General features: G+C 30.0%; 9 protein-coding genes and 1 non-coding gene across 10 annotated transcripts; 4 read left to right on the top strand and 6 right to left on the bottom strand. All coding sequences in view use genetic code 12, as the record gives it.

The window, feature by feature from the left end:
- Window positions 1-176: 176 nt before the first annotated feature.
- On the top strand, window positions 177-3,185 carry PIN4 (Pin4p). Its single transcript, XM_064884489.1, has one exon. The coding sequence runs from the start codon at window positions 597-599 to the stop codon at window positions 2,784-2,786; it is 2,190 nt and encodes a 729-aa protein (XP_064737800.1). The 5' UTR covers window positions 177-596; the 3' UTR covers window positions 2,787-3,185.
- On the bottom strand, window positions 3,186-5,452 carry PTC2 (type 2C protein phosphatase). Its single transcript, XM_064884490.1, has one exon. It carries the CDS (start codon window positions 5,271-5,273, stop codon window positions 3,585-3,587), a length of 1,689 nt encoding a protein of 562 aa, XP_064737799.1. The 5' UTR covers window positions 5,274-5,452; the 3' UTR covers window positions 3,186-3,584.
- Window positions 5,453-6,020: 568 nt separating this feature from the next.
- RJT21DRAFT_t98 lies at window positions 6,021-6,101 on the bottom strand. Its single transcript has one exon. It is a non-coding gene; the product is annotated as a tRNA-Lys (tRNA).
- Window positions 6,102-7,103: 1,002 nt separating this feature from the next.
- Window positions 7,104-9,717, top strand: SAS3 (Sas3p). Its single transcript, XM_064881968.1, has one exon. It carries the CDS (start codon window positions 7,320-7,322, stop codon window positions 9,681-9,683), a length of 2,364 nt encoding a protein of 787 aa, XP_064737798.1. The 5' UTR covers window positions 7,104-7,319; the 3' UTR covers window positions 9,684-9,717.
- Window positions 9,718-11,190, bottom strand: RJT21DRAFT_121095 (3'-5'-exodeoxyribonuclease). Its single transcript, XM_064881967.1, has one exon. The coding sequence runs from the start codon at window positions 11,017-11,019 to the stop codon at window positions 9,793-9,795; it is 1,227 nt and encodes a 408-aa protein (XP_064737797.1). The 5' UTR covers window positions 11,020-11,190; the 3' UTR covers window positions 9,718-9,792.
- RJT21DRAFT_121094 (uncharacterized protein) lies at window positions 11,057-11,967 on the top strand (the record flags this gene model as incomplete). Its single annotated transcript, XM_064881966.1, has 1 exon — window positions 11,057-11,967. A coding segment is annotated over exon 1 (682 nt), but the record flags the coding sequence as incomplete, so codon positions are not given.
- Window positions 11,968-11,973: 6 nt separating this feature from the next.
- Window positions 11,974-12,760, top strand: RJT21DRAFT_41823 (aminoacyl-tRNA hydrolase). Its single transcript, XM_064884486.1, has one exon. The coding sequence runs from the start codon at window positions 12,052-12,054 to the stop codon at window positions 12,682-12,684; it is 633 nt and encodes a 210-aa protein (XP_064737795.1). The 5' UTR covers window positions 11,974-12,051; the 3' UTR covers window positions 12,685-12,760.
- DOT6 (Dot6p) lies at window positions 12,761-14,956 on the bottom strand. Its single transcript, XM_064884485.1, has one exon. The coding sequence runs from the start codon at window positions 14,652-14,654 to the stop codon at window positions 12,837-12,839; it is 1,818 nt and encodes a 605-aa protein (XP_064737794.1). The 5' UTR covers window positions 14,655-14,956; the 3' UTR covers window positions 12,761-12,836.
- On the bottom strand, window positions 14,957-17,029 carry TRP2 (anthranilate synthase). Its single transcript, XM_064884488.1, has one exon. It carries the CDS (start codon window positions 16,819-16,821, stop codon window positions 15,259-15,261), a length of 1,563 nt encoding a protein of 520 aa, XP_064737793.1. The 5' UTR covers window positions 16,822-17,029; the 3' UTR covers window positions 14,957-15,258.
- On the bottom strand, window positions 17,001-20,425 carry RJT21DRAFT_41840 (uncharacterized protein). Its single transcript, XM_064884487.1, has one exon. The coding sequence runs from the start codon at window positions 20,287-20,289 to the stop codon at window positions 17,179-17,181; it is 3,111 nt and encodes a 1,036-aa protein (XP_064737792.1). The 5' UTR covers window positions 20,290-20,425; the 3' UTR covers window positions 17,001-17,178.
- Between the last annotated feature and the right edge of the window lie 159 nt (window positions 20,426-20,584).

The raw sequence follows: 20,584 nt of genomic DNA, 5'->3' as shown, positions 1-20,584 counted from the left end.
CTGAAAAATTCCTCCCGAATCCACACGTATACATTTCTCTCACTGGTGTCACTGTCGAGTTGAGTCTGTCACCCAAATTACAATAAAATTGGGCCGCACCACACAAAAAAATTCTCAACTGTCTCACTTAGTTTTCAGCAGGGCGAAAAAAAGGAAGGAAATGTCTAATTATGACGGTCAAATTTATAGGTTTTCAAAGCTATATCATAATATTTAGCTAACTTCATTAAGGGAAGGTTAAGTTAAAGTGTTCAGAGTATTTATCTACTGATTCCTGGTTATTATATCGCTTTTCTCACGATTTTCTAGCGTTAAAATTACCATTACTAACCAATTCCCGCCGTTATCACTTTTTGACCGTCATAAATTACACACATCAATAATTTATTATACTTTGTGGTTACTATTTAGTTGAATCAATCAATCAAGAACTCAAACTCATCTTCCAACCGGTCTTTCATCCATCCGCCCCATATTTATTGTTATCATTGCTTAGAGTTTGTATAAAATTTCAATTAGACATTGATACACCTTTAAAGCTTATTTATTTATATATATATTAATACTACTAATTCTAATCCAATTTTATAAAAAGAATGGATTTAAGGAATTTATCAGCAACTCCAAATCAGTTGGATCCAGTAATGCAACGTCGCCCGTCATTATCATCATTATCTTCAACTTCTGGTTATTCTTCATCAAATTATGGTGGAGGAGCACCTGGTGGAGGTGTCCCAGGTGGAACTAGTGGATCAAATAGTAATAATAATCCAGGAAGTAATGGTAATACAACTCCTCAATTAACCAATCAAAGATTATCTATTGGTTCAAGAAATAACCTTAATTTACAAAGTTCTTGGTTACAAAATCAATCAAATGCAACTAATGTTGCTCCATGGGTTGAACAACAACAACAACAATTAGATTCAAAACAACAAGTTTCACAATCTACTGGTAATTCATCAAATCCTTCAAGTTCTGGTGGTAGATCTGCATCTCAATCAAGTCAAAATGTACAAATTAATAATACCAATCAAAATGGTGATGAAACTGATATTGATGCTGATGATGAAGATGATGATGTAATTCCAACTGCTATAGTAATTAAAAATATTCCATTTGCTATTAAAAAGGAACAATTATTAGATGTAATGACTAAATTAAATTTACCAATTCCTTATGCATTTAATTATCATTTTGATAATGGAGTTTTCCGAGGTTTAGCATTTGCAAATTTTACTTCAACTGATGAAACATCTTTAGTTGTTAATCAATTAAATGGTAGAGAAATTGGAGGTCGTAAATTAAGAGTTGAATATAAAAAAATGTTACCAGTTCAAGAAAGAGAACGAATTGAAAGAGAAAAACGTGAAAAAAGAGGTCAATTAGAAGAACAACATCGTTCTGCTTCAAATGCATCATTAGCATCTTTATTATCTGCAGCATCAACTACTGCAGCTACAAAAAATTTAAGTGTTAATGGTATATCTAATTCAAATACTGAAAGATTATTCTTTAGTTTCCCATCAAATACTAGTGCTTTTATTCCAACTCCACCTTTAGAATTAAATTTTAATGATCCTGAAACTTTAGATTTATACACCCAATTAATTCTTTATAGAGATGATCCAGTTAAATCAGTTTTTGAATTAGCAATTGCTCCTGTTAATTTAAATATGAATCAAAGAAAAGTATTATCAATTTTATGTAACTTTTTAAGTTTATTGGAATTATTCGATAATGGACTTGTGATAATTCGTAGAAAACCAGGTTATATTCCTCAACAATCAAATACATTTGCTTCACCTCAACTGCAACAACAATCTCTGCAACAACTGCAACAACAAGGTTTAGGACCTTCACATTCATCATCAATGATGAATTTAAATCAATTGGGTCAATTAGTAAATACTCCTACCGGTTCAGGTATTCCAAATAATGCTCCAATTCATCCTGAATTACTCAGATCTCAAAGTCAAAGTTCAATTCCTTTACCAAGACTCAGGCAACAAACGGGAACTCCAACTCAATCAAATTTCCCACAATATTCTCAACAACAACAACAGCAATCCCAACAGCAATCTCAACAACCACAGTCTATTCAACTTCAATCTAGAAGTTATTCCCAATTTGGTTTATATCAACAGACTACTGGTGGTAATTCTGTTGGTACAGGTTCAGGTTTAAGTAGTAATAATCAAATTGCTCCACCTGTTGTCACACCCACTATGATTTCCTCTAGTGCAGCCGCATTATTAAGATCTTCAAATAATAGATCTTATGTTGATGTTAGATCAACCCCACCTTTAGGAAGTAACAATATTTATTCAAATCAACAATCACAACTTCAACATAATTCTAATCAAGCAGCAAATTCTCAATCAGTTACCAATTCTCCAACTCCTCAACATCATAGCCATATTTTACACCAACAACATCAATCACAAACCCATTCTCATCATCTCAACCAACCAATTTCTTTAAGTCAGCTGCAATCTCAACAACATCAACATCAAAATCAGAATCAACATCAACACCATTCAAATCAAAATCAGAATCAGAATCAACAAAATCATCCAAGTCAACCATCAACACCATTCCAACCATTCCAACATAGTGGTAGTTTTACTTCTTTACAACAAGCTAATTCAAATGGATTAGATGATTTTAGTGATCCACTCGGTAAATTTAGTGGATTAAATTTGGGTCCATCTACTTCAGCTAGTGGAAATTTTGATACAAGTTCTACCAATAATACTAGTTCAGGAATTTGGGGACCAAAATAGATGAATCATATATTAATTAAATGACCTTATGTCCAGTGAAATGATTTAATGTCAAAACTTACAAACGTAGTGCTATTAATGAATATTATTTAAATGAATGAGACATGATAAAATAGAGATACTTCTTTATTGAAGTATCATCATATTAAATGAATATAATCAGAAATTATTTTATTAATGTATTTTTAACGAGAATGAGATGGATGAATTTTTTTAATTAATTCATTTATTATTCATTCCTATTAACAAAACCAGAAAATTGAAAAACCCAAAAAAAAAAAAGAGATATGTCTAGACAAGACATTGAATGACTTTAAAAGACGCCATTAATTAGTTTTAAATTAATATCTTTAATATTAATGATCCGCCCATATATAATTATAACTTTATAGAACTGTTTTTTTTTACTTATAGTCACCATGTTTCGAAAGAATACAAGAATATATATTAACAATTATTATTGAAAAATGAATTATTAATGACGATCATGAAAGTTAAGGTTAAAGTTAAAGTTAAAGTAAGTTATATGAAATAATATAATAAGTATAAATTAGTGTAGCTAATAATAACAGAGGTAAAAAGATAGATATAATATAAAAATAATAATGGGAATGAAATGGATGAGTAAAGCAAAATATATAAATTCTAAAGATCAAGTAGTATAAGAATATGTAATGAATTGAAATCTTAATTTATAATGAGGTAATGCTGGACGAGGATTAGTGATTAGTGATTAGTGATTAGTGATTAGTACTTTTACTTTGACTTTGACTTTGACTTCGACTTTGACTTTGACTTTTATTCAAGATCCTCATCATCATCTTCATCATCTTCATCATCCTCTTCTTCTTCGATATGTTTCTGATGGACATCATCATCTTCATCATCTTCATCTTCATCTTCTTCATCCTCTTCTTCAATAGATGTAGTAGTAGTAGAAGGAGATTCTTCAGCCATTCCAAAGTGTTGTAATATAGATTGAGCTGAATTTGTATCTAAATATATTACTCCATTTTCATTAGTTATAGCATTTGAAGCAATTAATTTTTGTAATGATGGTGGTACTCTTCCTGAGAGTTCATCTTCATCTTCATCATCATCATCATGAAGTGAATCATCATCAATACTATGAAATGATGATCTTGTACCAAATATATTATTACTAATTGAAAATGGTTGACCAATATTTTGACCTCCAAGATTACCTCTATTATTACCATTTTGATTTGATCCATGTTGTCCAATTTCATATATTTCTCCATACATTTCCTTATATATTTGTTCATAAGGTGGAGATATTGGTCCATATTTAAATGTAAGATTATGATTATTAATATTATTATCATTATTCTCAAGTTTTTCAATTCTTGAAATAACTTTATCATACCATTGATCTAAAGTTTCATTATTCTTATAATCTAATAAAACTACAATTGAAATTGACATATTATCACATCCAATTCCTGATCCATCACTTGTTGGTGCACAACATAATTCCATAATTTCTTCACAAATTTGAGTTAATGATTTCCTTTCATAAATACCTCGTCTTACACATTCAACTGCTCTTTGCAGTGATAAACAATCCCAAATCCCATCACATGCAAGAATCAAAAATTCATCTGTATCATAATTAATATTATGAGATAAAACATCAGGTAATGCAGTAACTATTTGTTCTTCAGCTGGTAAATCTATATTCTTTTTAAATTCAAAATCAGCTATACCTCTTGATAAAGCTAAATTACCATTAACTCTACCCATATCAACAAATCCTCCGGCATTACGAATACGAGCCTTTTCACCTTCATTTGAAGGTTTATGATCAAATGATAATGCTTTAGCAAATCCATTAATTGACATAATAGTTCTTGAATCTCCGGCATTACCACAATAAATAGTATTAGGAGTAATTATAACAGATGTAGCAGCACATCCACTATCATCATCAAATCTAAAATCTTTTAAAATACTTTGATCACAATTTAAAAATCCATGCTTTAAAGCATTAATATAATCCTTTTCACCATAAGCTTCAGTTTCTTTAATGATTTGATGAAGATTCTCTCCAGCAAATATAGCAGCTTTTTCTCCTCCATGACCATCATATACACCAAAGAATGCAATATGTTCATCATCATCATTATTATTAGTATTAGTATTATTATTATTATTTATTTGATTTGAATCAGTAGTATTAGAAATTGAATTAGAATTAGAATGAATAGTTGATGGAGGTTCATCATCTATTTGAGTTTCATCTTCTCCATCTTGTTCATCTTCATCTTCATTATCATTATTTGAAGAATTAAATTTAATTGAAGATCCATTAGTTGGTTTATAAGTATTTAAATTTAATACCGTAGCATGAGCATCTTCCATAGACATTCTCCAACCTTGCATACATGATAAGGCATATACAAGATATTTATCTTGACCTTGTTCTGAATGTTTCTCAGTTATAGGAGCTGAAAGTATTTGACCCATTCTATATTTATAGTATTATATTATTATATTTATATAATTATTATAATTATAATCACTATTGTTATTACAATTATATATGAAAGATAAATGCAATTAAATCACTGATTGTGCGAAATAACAAGTCGCAGACAAAAAAAAAATCTCTTATTAATGATGACTCAAACCGTAATTGGATACACGATTGGTTCAACTGTTGATAATACTAAAGTTTAGTCGATAAATTTTTTTTTAATATGGAGATGGCACAATTTAAGCTCGAATTGGTTTAATGATAATATAGTTAAATTAACTTATAATCTTAAACTGATGTTTCAAACTTACTGATTGTCAGTTACACAGATCGATACCGTTCTCGTGACTATGACCCAAACCTTGTTAATTCGATTTTGATTATCGAATTGCTGTGGTGGAGTTGAATTTTAGTTGAAGTCGAGCTGGACATTTTCCGATTTATTTTTTTTTTTTTTCTTTTTTGAATTTCTTTCTTTTGTTGAATCTTTTGAATTCCTTTTTTTGGCGTTTTTTTGGAGTTTGTACAATTACACTCCATTGATCTACCTGCTATAATGTTAACTACCCTTAATAACTATAGATCTAACTTTGGTGACTTATGAATCTCTTACTTACTAGTAAACTCATCGCTATTAATATAATTGCAGGTCACCTGTCCGGTCATGTGCCCTTTGCCACTCGTTAAAGTTAAAAAAAAAAAGAAAGGGCGCTCGAAATTCGTCTCGAGGCTTGTTAAGCCCGACGCGGGGGTCGAACCCGCAACCTTTTGATGTCTAACATAAGAGTCAAACGCTCTACCGATTGAGCTAGCCAGGCCCTTTCATGTGGAAAAAAAGGGCTAGGTTTGTGCCGACTTCTCGTTTCACTTCTCGTTTCACGTGATAAATATCACGATTTTTAGCCCTCACGTGATATTTATCATGCGTTTTTATCATTTTTAGACAATTTTCGCATGTTTTGTTCCCAAATCCTTTTTTGCAATTATGTACTTTAAATATAACCATGCTGTATATAAATTGCCAAGTTAAAAGAAAGCATCTGTACCCCTTTAAAAATATAAAATATAATTCTCGAAAATACAATACGCATTATTCTTCAATTTTAGCATTTAAAATATTTATGCAGTCTAATGAGCGTATTAAAGAATTACTTCTTACACTTAGATTTTTTGTAGGAATACTTCCAATTCCCAACGCCACAAGTATATTATACACTTCTCTAAATAGTGGAATTCGTTTATATAGAAACCCAACAACACAATAAGAAAAGAACATGGGATAATTATTAAAATCAAAGTGGGTTATATTGTACGATTTTCTAAAGCATACGAATTTTGGTGGTATTACTCCACACATACAGTAAATAAATATAAATAGAGAGAACTAGTAATAGTGAAAACTTTTCTCAGAACTTGAAAACTATCAATAATGAGAAAAATATTTGATTTAGTCTATCTGGGTGAAACAATATTCGTATCTTGTTACGTTACTCAATGGATGCTTCTTGAGAGATATGAAAGAATTCTTGATAAAGAACTGAAGATCATAAAAGCCAAAGAAGAGTCTCGTAAGCGTAAGTGTAAGTAATTCTATGGAACTGCTATTTGAGTGTTACATGCATAAAGAAAGCTTTGATATATGTGTTTATTATATAATATTGTTATAAACCCAGTATCATATAGTGTTAATTGCTACAAAAAATTTGCAGACTTTTCTGAAAACGTGACTATTCATGTGCCACATCACGTGAATTTGACACATACGCGACACCGACATCAAGGGATTTGTACTTTATTTATATAATGTATACAAAATGTACGTATAAACATATAATAAATTCCCATTGTATTATTAGAATAGATGACGATTCCCTTTCAATAGGAACTCTCATCTGTATCATAATTACTATATCAAATTATCTAAAAAATCTATCAATTCAATAATTATTTATCTCATTATTTGTTTTATTTCGTTTTGTACTGTTTGATTTCCTAATAAAGATCAAGTGATCTGATCCTATCATTTGTTATAAACAATGGATCGACGTCTCTTAAATCAACTTAAGATAACAGACAATTATGAATACTCGGATCTTGATATTCAAAAACTTGATCTTAATCATAGATCTCAAAGATATCATGCTCCTAATGATTATTCATTAAAGAAATTAATTCAAAGGACAAGAGGTAGTAATGATAAGAATGAGAATTTATCAAAAGTACGAAATGGTAATAGTACTAATACTAATACTGTATCAATTGATATATCCAATCCAAAGCATTTCTTAGTCACAATAAATTATAATTCATCTACACGTTTAAATCATAATAATCACAATCGTAATCATCATCATCATCATCATCATCATCATCACCATAATGATAAACCCAAAATAATTCTCAATTTAAAACCTTCTAAAACCAAAACTTCACTGGATTCACGTCCCTTACCTTATAAAGGTATTCTTGCATTTCCTGATTGTATTATAAATGATACTGATCCTCGTAAACATGATAGAGCTATATTTGATAAATTCTTAACAAAAGGTAAAGAACTTCGATTAAATACTTTTTCTTCATTCACATCAAATCCCAAAGAAAATACTCCAACATTAGAAGAATCTTTAAGTCGAGAATCAACTCCTATTATAACTACTAATCCAAATCATTTAAAATCAAAAATTAAAAAGATTGTAATAAGAGATTATGAAATTGAAACTTGGTATACGGCTCCATATCCTGAAGAATATTCTCAACTGCCAGTATTATTTGTTTGTGAACATTGCTTAAAATATATGAATTCTCCAATTTCATATCAACGTCATCAATTAAAAAATTGTAATTATTCAAATTATCATCCTCCAGGAACTCAAATATATCGAGATTCTCAACAAAGAATTTCTATATGGGAAGTTGATGGTCGGAAAAATATAAATTATTGTCAAAATTTATGTTTAGTGGCTAAATTATTTCTTAATTCAAAAACTTTATATTATGATGTTGAACCATTTATATTTTATGTATTAACAGAAACTGATGAAATTAATCCAAATATTCATCATTTTGTGGGGTATTTCTCTAAAGAAAAATTAAATAATTCTGATTATAATGTTAGTTGTATTTTAACTCTTCCAATATATCAAAGGAAAGGGTATGGGAATTTATTAATTGATTTTAGTTATTTACTTTCAAGAAATGAATTTAAATATGGAACTCCTGAAAAACCTTTAAGTGATTTAGGACTTTTAAGTTATCGAAATTATTGGCGTATAGCTACAGCTTATAAATTAAAAGAATTATATGAGAAATATTTACAAAGTTCTTCATCTACATCATTATCAAATACTTCATTAACAATTTCAATTGATATTTTAAGTAAATTAACAGGTATGATTCCATCTGATGTAGTAGTAGGTTTGGAACAATTAGATGCCCTTATTAAAAATCCAACTACCAATAAATATGCTATTGTATTTAATTTACCTAAAATTAATTATGAAATTCAAAAATGGGAAGCAAAGAAATATCTTACTTTAAATAGTAAGAATTTATTATGGAAACCAATGTTATTTGGTCCTTCGGGAGGTATTAATTCTGCTCCAACAATAATTTTACCTAATCCTTCTGGTTCATCATCTATAACAACTCATAATACAATTGCTTCTATTGTAAGTTTCTTGAAGGATGATATAAATAATCCTTATTCATTTGAAGAGGAAGCCTTTAAAGAGATAGATATATATAAAGATATGAATGAGAGAGATAATGAACCAGATGATAGTAATAATTTGGATGATTATTTAATATGTTATCCAGGAATTCAGTATAGTTCCAAGAAGAAATTCCCATTCAAACAATCAGGACCCATTAAAGAACCCAATCCGGTATCTACTGTACCTGTTGAGGAACTTGATGAGATATTGGGTGAAGACGAATCCATTGAAGATGAAGAAGAGGAAGAATATGAAGAGTATTCTATAGATGATGAAGATGAAGAGGAGGAGGAAGACGAAGAAGAAGTGGAACCTGAAATAGTCGAATATGAAGATGAGGATGATGCAGAAGAAGATGCAGACGAAGATGCAGAAGAAGATGTAGATGAGGATGAAGCTGAAGTTGTTGATGAAGTTGAAGAAGTCAGTAATATTGCAGATGGAACTGCTGCTATCTCTGAGAATAAACAACAGATATCTGAAGAGAGTGTCCCAGTCGTAACTCCATCTTCATCACCTCCCAGAAAAAGAGGTCGACCTTTAGGCAGTTTTAAAAAGAAAGTATCTGTACCTGTTAAACCAGTAATTGCTACCAGAACAACTCGATATCAAACTTCAACTACTTCGACTCGGTCAGCCGCCGCCTCTAACAGTACAACTCCTAGACGAACTTTACGATCAAGATAAGAACAGAAACAAACCCCTATTTTTGTATTATATCCATTATTTCTATTCTAATCTATGTATTATATATGTATAATAGACAAGACAAGACACGAATTATTGTGACTTTGACTTAAACTTTAAATAGTTTACATGAATTTTCGTATACAATATCTATAAACTTTTCAATCTGTTCATCAGTTTTTAAATCATGAAGTGCACATAGAATTTGAGCCACTTGACCAACATTTACTGGTTCATTCCTTGATTTTATGAAAGGATGAGCGAATTTACCTATTCTATATTCAATAGTTTCTGGAGTTGCATGATTTTCTAATAATGATTGAACTATAGCACTATGTTTATGAAAGTTTTCTTTCTTTATTGATGGGAATGGGAGTAAATCATCTAATTTAATATCTGATTGTTTCTTTTTATTAGAATTCAAACTAACATCTGATTCACTAATTTGTAATGTAGTGTCAAGTTCAGGATAAAACTTATTAGGATACGCAGTTAAATATTTATAACTAGCATGACTTCTTCTAACTTCGCACCATGGAGCATCGGTTTCTATCATAAGTTTTTCAATAGGAATTTTAGCAGCTACAACTAAATTATCATCAGTCTTTAATGAACATCCATTTACACCAAAATAAAATCCTAATTTTTTCAATTTTTCTAATTCTTCAATTGTACCTGTAAATGAATGAATTACTCCATTACCGAATTCTATAGATCCATCATCAATAAATGGTTTAATAATTGATATAAAGTCATCACATGCACTTCTCATATGTAAGAATAATGGTAATTTAAGATGCTTTAAATTTGAATAAATTTCTAATTGTTTCTTAAACATTGTAATTTGTTGATGTTTACTAGAATAATGAAATCTATCATAATCTAATCCTATTTCTCCAAATGCTTTAAGATATCCTTTATTATAACCTTCTTCAATTAAATTTTGAAGTTTAAGTAATTTTTCATTTACATCTTCTCTTAATTCTTCACTATAATGATGATTACCTGATTGCTTTTGATAAAATTCTTGAGCAACTGTACATGGATGAACTCCACCAGTTGAATTAAAATTATGAGGATATTGTTCACATAAATGGAAATGATCTTCTGTTTCCTTTATAGAAGATGCAGTAATTAACATCTTATCAACATTAAATAAATGAGCTCGTTCAATAACTTTTCCAATATCTCTAGGATGTTTAGGTTCTGATGATCCATGATAATAACCATTAAACATAGAATCAGAAAAATTAACTCCTATATCAAAGTATCTCGGTCTCCATACATTCTCGCTCATTGTCTTGTGAGATATATTTCGTAAGATACTTTTAAACATACATCTATTGGATAGTATCAACACTTTGTCGACCTCAGCTCAAACCTAATTTTTTTGGGGCATCTTAAATTCGCTATTTGCAATCTATCACATATAATTATATATATATACATATATATATACAAAGATAAAAATAGATATTTAACTTAACAAGCTATTATAATGACAGACGATTTAGATAAGATATTATCTATAGAGGAGTCATCATTTTCAAAAGATCTTGAAATTGACCGGATATTGAATTGTGATGAATTCGATTATTTTGCTATTTTAAATATTAATCCATTGAAATTCATTAATGATGATACAGGATTGTTAAATACAGTAAGAAAAACTTATAGAAGACGAAGTTTATTGATTCATCCTGATAAGACAAACAATACTAAGGCTCCATTGGCATTTGATAGGTTTAAGAAGGCAGAAACAATCTTATCTATTAATTTGGTAGATCTTATTGATACAGATGATATCACATTACGAAATAAATTGAATGAAAAGAAAAGATTAATAAGTATATATGAAGAAATAAAACAGCAATTAGGTATAGAAAATGATAGAGTTGATATTGATATTGAACTTGATCGTATAAGACAAGAAGTACTGATAATTTTAAAGGAAGAAGTAGAAAAAGATGAGATATCCAGATTACAACAACAACAGAAAGATGCGGCTAGAATGGCTGAACAAACTCAACGTATGACAGAACGACAATTAAAGAAACAAATGGAAAATAAATGGGAAGATGACCGAGATCAACGAGTTAAGAGTTGGCGAAAGTATACTAATAAAGTAGAGAAAAAGGCAATTAAGAAGAAGAAGAAAGATATAAAACCTAAAGTGTTAGCATAGATTATGTAAGTTGTATAATTTGTATAAATATATCATAATAATTATCGGTCATGTGTATATTAGAACCAAAACAAGGATGAATGATTTGGCTGTAAAAATTTAAAATCCCTTATGAATTAAATTTGTGAGGGTAGAAAAATTTGTAGGTAATAGTATAACTAGATCAGGATTACCAAATCAGTCATGGGACAAACAAGTATTGTACTGCTAGCCGCAGTGGCGGGTGTATCTTTTGTCGCAGGTTACTATATTAATCAATTGCGTGACTACGGATCGAACTTAAACTATAAGCGTCAAGGGTATAGACGAATCAAGTCCAACTCATCATCATCCACTTCATCGAATTCAACTGATGACTATACTGATGATGATGATGAAGAAGAAGAAGAAGATTCTGAAGATGAAGGTATTGATATAGATTCAACTAATTTAAATGAAGTTCCAGGTGAAGTACGAATGACCCTTATTGTTCGTCAAGATTTAAAAATGGGTAAAGGTAAAGCAGCTGCTCAATGTCTGCATGCTACATTAGCATTATATAAAAAGATTACTAATCCTCAATCTGCAGCATATAATCCTGATATGGTTCAACGATGGGAATATGGTAATGGACAAGCTAAGATTACATTACAAGTTCCTAATCAAGAAGAAATGGATACCTTATTTGCTCAAGCTATATCATTAGGTATTAATGCATATATTGTTCATGATGCAGGTAGAACTCAAATTGCTGCTGGTAGTGCTACAGTCCTTGGATTAGGTCCAGCTCCAAAAGCAGTAATTGATCAAATTACTAGTGATTTGAAATTATATTAATCCACCAATGTATATACATGTATATAATACTAGTCAGAGTTTTGAATTGAAGAATATCTGTTTATGAACTATATAATTTGGGACAAACATAAATGTTATGTCTTCGAGTTTGCGGGTTTGTCTGTTAATATTACAATCATCATCATCTTAAATCATCTTAATCTTCTTCTAATTGAATCAGTCACTGTTAATGGATTAACAGCTGAACTGGCTCTTCTCTTCTTTCTCTTTCTTGAACTTCCAATGGAATCATCAACATCAACCAATACATCTTCATCTTCATCTTCATCATCATCTTCTTCACTACCTATTCCACCAATTACATCATCTACATCATAGAAATCATCAACATCATCTAATCCAATTGATGATTGTCTTCTTCTTCTATGCTCTCGAACAGCTGTAGCTCGATGACCATTTCTTAATTTTTCTAAATAATCTATCCTAGACCAAATCTCTCCTTCTGTTCTTTGAGGTAATAAGATAGATAATTCTGCAAATGATAATTCTCGATTACGACGATTTATTAATAATTCATCTTCTTCCATAGTCCATGGAATATTTAATACTGGATTTGAAGTTTTCGAAGTATTTGATCTATTCTTTTTAGTTTTAATAACTCTTCTAGTAACTGATGAAGGATTTGAATTATCTTTTTTACGATCAACTTTTAATAAATCTTCTTCTTTTTTATCTGCATTATATGGAATAACAACTGATCCTGATCTAGAATAATATCCCAGTCCACTACCTATACTACCATTTCTTAAACTTGAAACTGTAGTTTGTTGAATACCAGCTGATCCACTAATACTTGAATTTCTTGATGGTCCACTAATACTTCCTCCAGCTCCACCAAATAAAATTGGTAAATGAGCCAAACTATTCAGTTGATGATGAGGAATATTCATAGATTTTGAAGGTAGTGAAGATACAGAAGCTCGTAATGAAGACACAGAATTTCTATCGTCTCTTACTATTTGAATAATAGAATTATTATGTTGTAATCCAGTACTAGTAGATACCCCTACTGAATTTGTTGAAGCTTGTGAAGTAGAATTTCTAGGAGTTATTGCTGATGGAGTTTGAGGATGAGGTTGATTATGAGGTAAATTCATTGTTGGATCAATTGATATATCTGTATAATACCCTCCAGTAGCATTATTTCCAGGAGCATTATTTCTTGTTTGAGGATCTAGCACTTCAGTCTTTGGAGAATTGTCGTAAGTTGTATGATTTAAGTGACCTGGACCACCAATGTCATTATTATTATTATTACTATTATTTGTACTGGTACTAGAGTTATTATTATTATTATTGTTATCGTTGTTGTGATGATTACCCGATCCATTTGTACTTCCATTATTTAATCGAGGAGAATTTAAACCCGGAGTTGATGGATTTGTTTGTGATGATATATTATAATTTGGAAGTGGACTCGAAATGTGAGAGGGAGAATTGGATAATGCATTTAATCCAGCTAAAGCATTTGATATATTATTATCGTAACCAGTAAATGTGGCACTTGATAAGGGAGAATAAGCTCCTTGGAATGAACTAGTTGTTTCTTGTTTTAAAGATGATATGGGTTGTTTCTTTGGTTTCTTTTGATCATTTAATGGTCTTGCCGGGATCTGAGATCCTAAAGCAGCTGCTGATTTAGGAGGATTTTTTAAATTTCCTGATTTTAATCTTCTCCATCTGAATTGACAAGCATTAGGAGTTCTATTATTAAAATGACTAGCGATTTCTTTCCATCCTAATTTCTGTTGATCCTTAAGATGCATTAATAGTATATCATCTTCAGCATCCCATGAAGTTGGAGTTCTAGAAAAATTCTTTGCACCACCACTAGTAGGTGAACCACCCACATTATTCTCATCAGGACTTTGATGATGAGAAGATTGAGATTGTGATTGAGGTTGAGTTAGTGATTTATCTGATATATCACTCAGGGCTAAACTCATCATTGATAGGGTAGAAATGAAGGGAATAATTACTCAATGCACAACTTTCTAAATAATTGCTCGAGATATTGGAATGTCCCAACAAATACAATGATGAAAATCACTTAAGTACTGCAAAAAATTGGGTTTAACCACAAATTATTAATTATACACTGCGGTGTGGACCTCAAGATGATCATCGTTGGTTTCTCGACGATTGAACAATTCCGCACCGTACAACCCACAAAAAATACCTTAGTGATCATGTGAGCAGTACTCACCAATTTCCGGTCAGACAGTAGAGATTAGTACAGTAATCAGTGACAGTAACTAGGAAAAAGTCATTGATTAATAGAGATGGTTATGTAGTGTATGTACTGTGTATATGGGGTAGAAATAATGAGTTATCTATTTATTTATTTGTTTATTTGTTTGTATGTTAAGTAGTGACTCTGTACTTGTGCTACATTCACACACTAAATTAGGCGAGTCAAAATAGCGTAGGTGCCAGCCTCTACAATAATGTTTTGAATGTCTTCATCTATAATCGTAATCTACATAGTTAAGACACAAACCCTACAGGGTCATACTATTTACTTTACTTTACTTTAGTTTAGTTTAGTTTACTTTAATTATCAATACCAACTCTTTCAGCCCAAACCTTTTCAGCTTCCACAATGGTATTATTGTTGGATTTCATTTTATTCATAGTCTCAATGTATTCATCATACTCATCACTATCAAATACAATACCTCCTCCAGCTTGTAAATAGGCAACTCCATCCTTATATACCATGGTTCTCAATGCAATACAAGTATCCATAGTTTTACCATCATACCCCCAATGTCCAACAGCTCCAGCATAAACTCCTCTTTTTTCCTTTTCTAATTCTCCAATAAGTTGCATAGCTCTAACTTTTGGTGATCCACTAACAGTACCAGCAGGAAATATTGATCTAAATGCATCAAATCTTGTTTTATCTTTTCTTAAAGTACCACTAACTTCAGAAACTAAATGCATAACATGAGAAAATCTTTCAATAGTTAAAAGTCTATCAACTTTATTACTTTCTGGTGTACAAACTCTATTAACATCATTACGAGCTAAATCAACCAACATAATATGTTCAGCTCTATCTTTTAAACTTGATCTTAATATTTCTGCATTAGCTTCATCTTCTTCATTAGTTTTACCTCTTTGAATAGTACCAGCAATTGGATGAGTTACAACTCTACCTTTATTATCTGATTGAACTAATAATTCTGGTGAAGCTCCAATAATTTGAAAATCAATTAAATCAACATAAAATAAATATGGTGATGGATTAACTGTTCTTAAGTGACGATATATATTGAATGGATGTAATGAAGTTGGTCTAGCAACTCTTTGAGATGGAACTGCTTGAAAGATATCACCTTTTAAAATATGATTCTTTAAAGTTGAAACATGACTTTCATAACCAGCTTGACCGATATTTGAAGTAAATGTTTGATTAAGTTTAATAGGTGGTTGAATTGGATTAATTTGTTCATTAGTAACATTTTTATCTAATAAAAGATGTTCAACTTGTTCAATTTCTTTAACAGCTTTTAAATATGCACTTTCAAGATTAGTTGATTCAGAAATGTGAATATTATTAATGATTTGAAATCTTTGATAAACATGATCATAAGCTATCACTAAATCACATAACATTAGTACTGCTTCAGGTAATTCTAATACATCTTTTAAAGGTCTCTTAGTTTTTGGTTCAAAATATTTAACACAATCATAAGAAATATAACCAGTTGCACCTCCACTAAATTTAGGTAAACCTGGTAATTGTGCTTGACGATAATTATTTAATTCTTTTTCAAGAATAGTTATTGGATCAACATTAAGAAATTCATTACTAAAAATTTTAATATTATCACCAGTCTTTATAATTTTGGCTGGATTAATACCTATAAATGAATATCTATCAACTGTATCACCTTTTACTGAAGATTCAAATAAAAATGATGGTGAACGATTGATTTCATTTAATTTACTTAATCTTAAATATGCTTGATGAATAGTTAATTCATCATTAGCTACATACTTATAAATAGGATATAAATTTGGTTGAACTTCACTATCATCATGTTGATGAGATGTAATATTCGCACCTAATGCTTCCAATGAAGGTTGAATTGTTGACTTATTTAACATGTTAGTACAAAATGGGTTCGATTACTACACTAGCCAAAATGTTATATTATACTTACAACCATATCTATATACAGAATTATGGGAATTGGTAAGGGGTTTATTTTATTGCTAAACCTATGGTGACTCAGAGGGTATGGGCTTTCAAAAATTTTTGAGTGAAAAATTTAAGATGCAGGATCGCGATATTAGCGGTTAAATATTATATATATATACATATTATGTCGTGTACACGACTTTGTCGCCGCAGCTAACTCGAGATGTTGCAAATAAGTATGCTGCAATTATGAGTCTATAGATATATCTATCTATCTATCTATCTATATACATACAGTAAGTCTATAGATCTATATAGTGTCATTAAAACGTTTCTACTTGTCGTAATATACATTGACCTCCTACTGGGTCTAAATACATGACTTTGTCACACATGACAAGCGAACCAATGGACAGATTACTAGTTTCAGATATAACTATTTCAACTTCTAAACCTAATTCTTTACAGAAACCTCGAACTAATCGAGCATTAATATCATTAATTCTATATCCAGGATATGTTATCACACACTCATAAGTAGGAGTAGTTTCCAGTAATTCATTGGTATGTAATAAACCATACTCAAGACGTTTAAGAGTTGCAAAGGAATTCAAATGATGATTTATATAATTTGACCAAGTTTGAGCTAATGATAATTTCTTAATTTGAATGTTTAGAACCAGAGGTTCCATAGTCCCATTCAAATTATATCCTAATCCCTTTAAATAACTGAACTTATTAATGAATTCTATATGATTTAAACGATCAGAAGATTTATTCATAAAGGCAGTACTAGCATGAGATTGAATATAATTAAGAATTTGTAATTGATTAATAAATACTTCAAAATCTTCAAATACATTACAAAGTTTAACATACCCATTCTTCATACCTAGGGGAACATTTCTCAGATTTTTACCTGAATTAACTACAAATTGAGATCTCAGTAAATAATTACTACCAATAATATTTGCCAGTAATGATACATGACCTAATTCATCTCTTGAAATTAATGTTTGATAATAAGTATCAGCAAGAAAACTAGGTAAAAAAGTATTATTATGAGATACTAGGGCATTATCATCTTCTCCTCCTCCTAATTTTGAATTTAATACTTGATTATCTTGATCAAGTATAATACTTTGTTGATGAGTTATAATGGGGACTTGATGATATTGACAATAAGTAGCCGTTAAATTGCCCACAAATTTTTCAATTTCATTAATAAAAAATTCACTTTTAGGGAATTCTTCATTACCACCACCAGTAACAATAGATGATGCACCTTCATGATTTCTAAATTTAAAATGTCTCTTCATTATATTAAATATAAAACAAACATTATGAATATCTTCTTTTGATAATAATTTTGGTTTCTCAGGATTAGATGATTGTCTAAATGGTCTGGTAAATAATCTAAATGGAGATGAAGAATCGGCTTTACCTGATAAACAATCTTCTAAATCATTTGCAGGGATATTCTTAATACAATTTAATGCTAATGAATCAAATGAAAAGCTAATTTTCTCTTCTAAATTGGAAAATGGATTAGAATGAAAGGTATTATATTCAAATGATATAGTTAAACAAGTAGTTGGAACTTTGTTTATATTGTTTAACCTATCCATAGCTCTAGTACTACGAGTAAATATATCACTAGCATTGGAATATGAATATTCATCCCCAGATACTGTATGATCAATGTTTTGATTATTAAACTTTAACCCATTCCAATCTAGTGATCCAAATATACTGGACAAGTTATTCTTCAAAGATTTCATATTCAGACTATTTGATGTTATATGCTTTATAATATTACTATTAGGTGATATTTTAGTTACAATATCAGGAATATGAATATTAATAGAATACTTTCTAGAATTAATCTTCTCTATTGATATAGCCAATACTGATTCCTTTAATATTGTTGAACCACCATTATTTAATTTTATTGGTAATCCATAGATTATATGGTCTGTATAATACGACTTCTGATTACGTAAATGAGTGAAATAATCACTAAGGTTAGTAGTTGGAATTGATGATGATGACATTAATTGTCTCATAGAAGTTATGGATAATGCATTATGATTATGTTTACCTAATACATTAGCAGAAAGTAATGGATTAGTAGCAGTAGCAGTAGCTGTTTCTATAGATTTGGTTCCATTATCATATACATGTAAATCATGAAGAAATTGATATATTTTAGCTGGTGATAATGGTAATTGATTCTTAAATACATCAAATCCTTCAACCATAGTCATTAGTGATGGTTGAGGATGAATAATTAAAAATTTTAAAACATCTATAATATATTTATAATGTCTACCTTCCCAAATATTGAAATATAAATTGATATCATCAAGAGATTTTGCTTTATCTCCGACTTGATCTTTTAATAGTTTAGTTAAGAAACTATTACATTTAACAAATTCTTCAGGATTTGAACAATTGTTAAGGAACTTATCTATAACCAAACAATTATATTCGGAATTAACAAAATAATCTGAACCCTTTGGTAATTGATTTGAAAACTGATGAATAATATTAGACTGTCTGTTGAATACATTAAAAGATGGGACCATAAAATTAGGAGAATTAACCATAAGTATATGTAAACTCATTAATAAAACACATTGATGAAAGTAGGATTGATGGATTTTAACTATTAATGATTCAGAAAGTCTTAAAGATTCAATAAAGTCAATTAATGATATGGAATTAATAGTATATTGTGATGAATATTGAGCATAAAATATTTCTAATTGTGGATTAAGTTCTTGACTCATTTGTAAACTGGAACTTATAAATTCCTTAAGTATACTAATTATTTCTGATCTACCCTTATATAGAGCATCGAATCTATTTTCTAAGATTTTAAATGATTCAACATAATCTGATTTTAATACTTGATTTAAATGAAATGTAACTGATGATGGAGCTACTGATTCTATAATATTATCAACACTAAGCACCACAAGCTTATTATAATTCTCATTAAACTTCGATTGTGCTTCCCGTAATACTATCCCTATGGATACAGTATTATTTGGTTCATCTATATATTCAACTATTGAACCTATCGTGGGACAAGTATTATTATTAATTCTACAGATCTCATCGAATGAACCAATGGTTTCTCGATTAAAATCTTCATAATTCAAAGTATTAAACTTTCTGGATGTTCTATCAGTTATTCTATCATATAATCCTCGAGGATTTAGTACTGGCTTTCGAGATGTCATAATATTCTTAAGTATGATTTGTTGCTCATCTTGTGGTTGAACATACTGAGTATTGGGGTAAGTATTGTGATCTATGGAGTCATTTTCTAAAAAGAATTTGGTGGAGGTATGTCGTATGAGTGGTAATTGAATATATGGATGTCGCCTTATTTTGACTAAAGGTCTTATTCGTAGTAGAAGTGTCATACTACTGAATTTATATAATGGATTATATGATATTATATGATAATGGAGTGCATGGAATGGGTGTATCTCTACCAATAGTGGACCAAATTTAGAATTTGAAAATGGAATGGAAAGCTAAGAGTATAGTTACTCAGTGAATACTATTTACAAGTGGATAGGATAGATTATGTATAAGTTATATTGACTAATACTGGAGGTTAATGTCTTGAGACTCAAGTGAAAAATTTCATTCGCACTAGGAAAAACCAACGGGTCTCACTAGCTACAGTATATGTTACGACAATACGTTATAGGA

This window comes from Scheffersomyces amazonensis (assembly GCF_036850825.1).
Source record: "Scheffersomyces amazonensis strain UFMG-HMD-26.3 chromosome Unknown RJT21scaffold_4, whole genome shotgun sequence".
Classification (NCBI taxonomy): Eukaryota; Fungi; Ascomycota; class Pichiomycetes; order Serinales; family Debaryomycetaceae; genus Scheffersomyces; species Scheffersomyces amazonensis.
Note: the sequence above shows the minus strand (reverse complement) of the source record. Positions and strands in the feature narration are given on the sequence as shown.